The sequence below is a fragment of the Trachinotus anak genome, unplaced genomic scaffold (genome assembly GCF_046630095.1).
Source record: "Trachinotus anak isolate AG129_WGS33_773 ecotype Australia unplaced genomic scaffold, CSIRO_AGI_Tana_v1 ptg000003l, whole genome shotgun sequence".
Classification (NCBI taxonomy): Eukaryota; Metazoa; Chordata; class Actinopteri; order Carangiformes; family Carangidae; genus Trachinotus; species Trachinotus anak.
In genome coordinates, this window is record NW_027273854.1 from 14,655,585 (window position 1) to 14,662,503 (window position 6,919).

General features: G+C 43.9%; 1 protein-coding gene across 3 annotated transcripts; it reads right to left on the reverse strand.

Moving 5' to 3' along the window:
• Positions 1–730: 730 nt before the first annotated feature.
• LOC139618224 (ubiquitin carboxyl-terminal hydrolase 37-like) lies at positions 731–6,318 on the reverse strand. Of its 3 annotated transcripts, XM_071473986.1 has the most exons (15): positions 4,946–6,318; positions 4,703–4,740; positions 4,451–4,535; positions 4,270–4,304; positions 3,972–4,041; positions 3,644–3,864; positions 3,409–3,540; positions 3,149–3,272; positions 2,896–3,047; positions 2,669–2,771; positions 2,405–2,481; positions 2,097–2,205; positions 1,923–1,983; positions 1,623–1,780; positions 731–1,469 (listed from the first exon to the last, which is right to left on the reverse strand). In XM_071473986.1, exons 1-15 carry the CDS (start codon positions 4,973–4,975, stop codon positions 1,464–1,466), a joined length of 1,401 nt encoding a protein of 466 aa, XP_071330087.1. In that variant the 5' UTR covers positions 4,976–6,318; the 3' UTR covers positions 731–1,463. The 3 variants fall into 3 exon arrangements, with proteins under 3 accessions (XP_071330087.1, XP_071330085.1, XP_071330086.1); XM_071473984.1 differs by lacking the exon at positions 4,946–6,318 and having other exon boundaries at positions 4,703–4,919; XM_071473985.1 differs by having other exon boundaries at positions 732–1,469; positions 4,451–4,740; positions 4,946–5,047.
• Between the last annotated feature and the right edge of the window lie 601 nt (positions 6,319–6,919).

Consider the following 6,919-nt stretch of genomic DNA (forward strand, 5'->3'; position numbering starts at 1 on the left):
TGCTGGTTTGTTTGGTAAAGGTAGACTGGAGTTGACTGGGATTTGAAGTAGCTGTTAGAGACTCATCACACTTGTGGTTTTGAGTCATAGTCTTTTCTAGTTTACTTTTTTTAATCTTTCTGAAACTACATGTTTCATTCATACTAAATGTTATTTCTACCTAACACTTATTTAATTTGGTGAATTTGTTCTCAAAAGTAGGAAGTAGGGCCTTTTGGGAAATCCTAATCTGACCAATGAGCTTGGTCTGTGTCATTTCTGATAACTGACGTGACTGGATGTGAAGTTTTTTCAAGCTTTTATCAAGAAGCGAGTTCTTCAGTTGGACGGTGCAGTGAACAGCTTCATGTTAAACCTGTGTGTTAAACGCGGCTCCAGTCCAAGTCCAGTGAAAGCAACCACTGAATACACAACAAAAACAAAACTGGGAAAGATTCAACAAAAACAAACCAGCCACAACCATTAGCCCACGCTAACATTACAGTGAGATGCTCCACAGCAATGCTAGTGAACCTGTTAGCGATAGCACACATTCATAATACTGTTACCAAACATCTTGGCATTTATAGGTCAAATATAGTTTTTTTAAATTTTCATTTTGTACAGACACCAAAGCACACACTGAAATTAAACAGACACAACATACAATGTAAAAGAACATTTGAGATCAGGCTGTTGAAAAAAACAAATACACAACAAATACTTTATTTTCATTTTTAATTTACTTTTATTTTTATCAAATTAATATTTCATCAATACATATAATATAATGTAATACATACAGAAAAATATTCTTTCTCTTCCTTTACATTCACACTTAAGGGCAATTTAGAGTCATCAATTAACCTAACGTTCATGTCTTTGGACTGTGGGAGGAAGCCGGAGAACCCGGAGGGAACCCACGCAGACACGGGGAGAACATGCAAACTCCACACAGAAAGGCCCCAGGGAGTCGAACCCAGGACCTTCTTGCTGTGAGGCCACAGCGCTAAGCACTGCACCACCGTGCTGCCCGCTTATTGCTTATTTTTATTTATCTAACTGTGAAATATTTACAGTGTTAATTCCCCAGAGAGCAAGCCGTCTACCTGAAACTGAATTACAATTTTTGGCGACTGTGGCAAGGAAAAACTCCCTTTAAGAGGAAGGAACCTTGGGAGGAACCGGGCTCTCTGGGTGGGGGGGGGGGCCCTTCCTCCTGAGGGCTGGCGCTCCTTCTGGTCCTCCTCCGCTCCTGATCCATCCACCCCAGGCTGTGGTCTTTATCCATCTTCTTCTGTGTCTGCATCTCCTGCTCAGCCTCACTCTTCACTGAAAGAGAAAGAAAAAGAGAATGAAACAGAGGGGGGGGTACTTACCTTTTGATGCCTCGTCCCGTGGTTGTTCCTCTGGACTTGCTGTCTTCAGGAGCCAGGTGCCTGCTGATGGTTTCCACTCAGGCTTCTTCAGGAGCGTCCTGCCGTCTAGAACTGAGAATAAATCCAGGTGTTTTTCTGTGTTTTCTCAGCTGTAATTAGTGTGAAATGTACAGAAGAGCAGTGTTGGTGCTGAGTCTCTCTCTGCCACATCCTCTCCATGATGTGTCTGACTTCAGTGGACATGTGGCAGAGCTCAACTCTTACTTGTCTTCTGTAGAACAGGATGTAGGCGGTTCTTCGTCGCCGGTCACACACGGTGGCGCCGCTGGTTTCAGTTACCGCTGCATCGTTGTAGGTGAACCAGCGGTCGGTCGGGTCTATCTGGCCCACATCTGGATCCACCCCGTCGCAGATGTAGTGTCCTAGCAGGAGCAGAAGAAGCGTTATATGGGCTGTGTTGGATGTTATGAAGGTCGTCTGACTTTAACTGATAGCAGCGATTCAGTGAACATCATTGTTACTTAGACTCAGTGTGACATTAAGGAGAATCATGGATCATCTTACCTCTCGTTGCTGTGGCGCCGATATGGCTGATGGTGCTAACCAAACTGTAGCAGCCACCACCCTGAGAGGGAACACAGTGGATCAGAGTTAGTCTACGCACAGTCCAAACATCTACTTCTATCAGCCCCAGTCTGGTGATTTTGTTTGTTATCAAATCTCTGAGTTTTTCTTTACCTGGTTGGAGGGCACCACCAGCTCTCTGGAGAGGACGACGGGGTTGTGGTCTTTAATTAGCTGGAGAGTTGGAGTAAACCTGAAGCGCTTCAGGTGTAAGACCAGCACTCTGTAGACAGCAGGGGACAGAGGAAAAACTGAAATGTGGCGTTACAAATTCTTACGATTGGTATTTCTCCTAATCAATACTTCACAGTTTGTCCTTAGAGTCAGTGGAGGCCAGTTTGATACCAGTGGGTGAACCAGTATCATCTCTGTGCACTGTGGTCAGGAGGTTGTTCATGTGTGATGGATCTGATGTCTCTCACCTTGGCAGATTGATAAATGAGGAGCGCTGGCCTGACCTGGTTGCTCCGCACTCGCAGGTGTACTCCAACTCCGTCTCCTGCAGAACAACACAAAACCAACACGCTGTCACTTCTTCTACATGCACGACGACAAACAGCTACACATCCACACACACTGACACAGGTAGTGATGGTGTGATTGAACTGTGTCAGAGTTTTCTGCATCATATCATCACATGATATCAGTGGGTGTGATGTGATTGAATGAGGACAGGTGTTTCTTACCATCAGGTAACATTCCAGCAGTCGTTGTACTGTTTCTGCTCCAGGTACCAGGTGCAGGGAGAGGTTTGTGAAATCCTCCTCTCTGCTGGATTCTGCATGGCAACTACACATTGAACAGATAACACAGTTGTAATACAGCTGCAGAGGTGACGATGAGGCTACTGCGTAGTGTTCAACACTTGACTTCTCTGCTGTGAAGCTGAAGGTGTGTAACTGTGTGGCTTTACCTCTTGCACTTCCTGGTGTTTAGCATCTTGAACACCAGGTGATCCTCCACCGGACAGCTGTAGGTCCTGTCTATGCTGGGAGCCAGCACCTGCAGCTGTAGGCCCAAACACCTCACCTGTTGTAGCACGGCCGTGAGGAACTCGTGAGCGTCCTGTAGTTATACAAGCACACAGTTGCACAGAGAGGTTTAAGCACAGAGGAGAAACTATCAGGAAGCTGTGAAACCACAAACCTTAAAACCTGCTTACTCACTTTCTGGTGGAGGTCTTCAAATTCTTGGTTCCACAGAGAAACCGCCTTCTTGAATGTGGAGAGAAGACGGGTTTTGTGACGAACATCAGTGGAGAAGTGAGACCCACTGATGTCTGTTAATGATCTGGAGAGAGAGAGAGAGGGAGAGAGAGAGAGGGAGGGAGGGGTGGTTAGAGACTCTGTCTGTGATATGAAACATTGTGGTGTTCAGGAATCAAGTGAAGGATGAAATGAGTGCTTGTGTCTGAGGGGTGCTGTACCTCATGATTGCACCTTCGGGGATCAGACTCCAAACCTGCTCCTGTTGGCTGATGTCTCTGACGAAGTCCTCCAGTGTCAGGAGGCTCTGCAGGCAGGAGTTGATGTAGCAGAACTGTGCTGGGTTGGGGAACCTGACACACAAACAGAACAAGTCATTTTCTCCCTGCAGCTGTTTGTCTCTTTGATTCTCCACAACCTTTTTTCTGGTGTTTGTGGATATGCAGATGTTCTTACCCAAGACAGTGGATCTGCTGCTGTCTGAGGGTCTTGTTGTTGGTCACAGGCACTTTTTTCTTCTTCTTCTTGGGCTGGTCTTCAGGAACGCTGTCGTCTTTTGGCCGTCCTTCCTTCTCACTTTGGTCTTTAAGCTCCACCACCTTGTCGCGCTGAGGGGTGGAGTGGCACTCCTCCTTCGGGGGCTGTTCTTCTGGGGAGGGTGCAACCTTACATCTCTTCTGTTGGGGTAAAGGAGTACTGAGGTTAAATCATACAAAGAAACGCTCATCAATTATGAAATATCTGGTTGACACTGAGAGCTGCACTTTGTGTCAAACATACGTACCTTCCAAAAATGCCACCACCGAGGCTTCTTCGCAGTCTTCCTCGGGGTTTTGTCATCGGAGGTGGAGACGCTGGTGACAAAGAGGAACATTTGTTATCTCACTGGGAACTCACTGATTGGCTGGAGAGAAAACTTAAAGAGATAAATCAGCTTCTAGTCACTGGTAAAGAGCAAATACAGCCTTGTATTAACACTAACAGGATAAAAGTTTGAATTCCACAGACTCATCAGATTCTCTGAGACACTTAAAGTCCCAGCTAACAAAGAGGCTGAAGGATTAAATCTCATGTGTCTTTACCTTTGCTTCTCTTTTTTATCTGGATTTTTCTTTGTCTGTGTGGAAGAAACAAAAAACAAAAAGAAGCAATAATTAGAAACTGTGTCAAATATCATTGATAATATTTACAACAAGTTCAGATATGAGTCTTAAAAAATACTGAAATGTGTTTGATATGAAGCCATGACACTGCCAAACATACCAAGGGGCGACCGAAGAGTCGATATATCCAAGGGGTCGTGTCTCCTTTCTTCTTGGTGACAGCCGGAGCGTCGGGGGCGCCGACACTGGTGAAGAAGAGAAACACAGTTGGTATCATGAGGCGATTATTATTGCTCCTATACAAACAATACAAAATCATCCCCCAGAGTGAATAAGGAAGCTGATGGACCTGAACATGGAGATGAAGAAATAGTCAGGAAAACAGTCTGATAATAGTTATGAGCTTTCTTACCTCTCATCTGCCACCAGTTGGATAACAGCTGTTGATTTCTGTAGAGAGAAAGGAAAAATAAATGAGATTAAAATGACTGGAAACATGATGTATCTTCACAGCTGATATAAAGTGGCTTCACAGACAGTTTCTCCTAAACACTGTGAACTGTGAAGTGGACACAGTTCCACTTTTTACCGTCCACAGGGTCGAATCCACAGCGGAGAAATGACAGAGAATGTGTGCTGTATCTAGAAAACAAACCTTTCCGCTACAGGAAAACAGACGAAACATCTTGATGAGTCTTGTCGAAGTGTAACTTGGACTGAGAGTAAAGAGCTTCTGTCTGCTGGTTTGATGAACTGTGATCTGTTCTACAGGAGCTCTGACTTCACAGTGACCCTTCTAGAACGTCACTGTGATGTCATCATGTCAGTGTGTGAGGAAGCAGCTCCGAGTGTCAACATGGCGTCAGTGTATATATATGCTGTAAAACTGTGGTCTGAAAAGGCCCAAACTAAATCAGGTTTCTGTCTTTTAGAGTGAGTCCAACTCAGATCTGAGGTCTCTCAGAAGCTCAAGTCAGGTCCTTTAAGACGAGTCTAAGACAAGTCTCAAGTCTTCATAAGAAATCTTCCATATTTCCATCATCAGTAATGACAACTGATGACTGAACCGACACAAAAAGGCAGAAAAACACTCACGTCCACATCAGAGGAAATAATTCAGTGGTGTGTAAGCACTGCTGAAGTGTCCATACAGTTCATCCACTGTCACTCAGACCTGTTACTGTGTCTCTGTCCACAGAAGCAGCTGAGAGGACAACATGGAGATAAACTGTCTCTCAAACTGTCCTCTATAGTCACTAGAGGATCATGCAGAGTGTGCAGGACATAAACTGGCTTGTTTTTATTGATTCCTTTATTTTATTCCACACACCCACTGTAGCTCTGTGGGCCCAGAGTGAAACCATGAACTTCTTCATAACAACAGGAGATCTGTGTGATCTGCACATGAAGCTAAATGTGTGTGTTTGTTTGTGAATGTGCTGGTGTAAAAGTCAAATCATCACAACTTGTAACAAATGAAATAACAATAATTTACTGATATATTGTTTTGTCTTTCTTTCATTTTCCTCTGACAACCTTCAGCACAGTGGTGAATAACAAAGAAAACATGAAGCAGTAACAGGTTGATATTTGGATTCAAACTTTATTAACAAGGTCAAATTTATTTGGGTCCTCACCCCGAGACAGGCACGTAATCATGAAAACACATGAACTCGTTATTACACATGTTGGAATTTATAGGTCAGACTTTTACAAAACTATTCCCACTTCAAAATGATATAAAGTAGATGAAGTTAGATCCACAACTTTAATAATGACAAACAAACACAAAGCACTAACACCGTTCAGCAGGCGTTCCCGCTGGTTTTACGCACGGACCATGGGAGGTTTTCTGGAGGTGAGTTGGAGCTGAAACTGAAACACAACATACATGAGTCGATACGCACAACACTGTGTGAGAGCGACACACAGCAAACACACTCACTGACCGAGCTGCTGACGGAACAGATTCATATAGAAGCAGCTGGAGATGTGTAATTTACTGGACAGTGGCAATAGAGATAGACAAGAACACAGTGGAGAGAGAGGGGATGATATGTAGCATGGCCCAAGCCACAATTGAACCTTGGCTGCTGTGATATTAAAAATATGTGTTACATGGTCTTTGGCTGGCCCAGCTGCTCATGTTTTTGAGTCATTTAATTGTAAATTGTAAGAGTGAAAGAGTTGATGATTTCATATTTCACTTGAGGGGATGTATATCCTGTCGTCTTATATCTCCTTACACTTTCTTTCAGGTAGTCTACTAGTGTTTGTACTTGACATGGAGTCATCAACTTCTTTGCTGGCCTACTAATCTACCCTTGTGATCAGATACCAGTCTTGTCAAGGATAAATAGTGATAAGTGATTGCACAGTTGACCATGCATTAATTTAACAATAGAGGGCTTTATGTTAATCTCTTTTTATAAGCACTGGTTGCCGCCCAGAAGGAGACCGGCCACACATCAAAACAATGGCTGGGGGCTGAGTCTCAGGAGAAAAACAGACCACCACACACTTCTAGTGGGTCATGAGTGATGATTGAGAGGATTTATGTTTGCACAGGTCCGTATGTTGTTGTTTTTTTTTTTTTTGAAAATTCTGCATACTCTACCTTTAAGCACAG

Bases quoted from the DNA above. Each gene is read 5' to 3' on its own strand.
- LOC139618224 (XM_071473984.1), bottom strand. From the start codon at position 4,788: ATGTTTCCAGTCATTTTAATCTCATTTATTTTTCCTTTCTCTCTACAG. The intron at 4,042-4,269 runs GTAAAGACACAT...CTTTGTCACCAG, and splicing joins GATAAAAAAGAGAAGCAAAG to CGTCTCCACCTCCGATGACA. The intron at 3,273-3,408 runs GTACAGCACCCC...CTCTCTCTCCAG, and splicing joins CCCGAAGGTGCAATCATGAG to ATCATTAACAGACATCAGTG.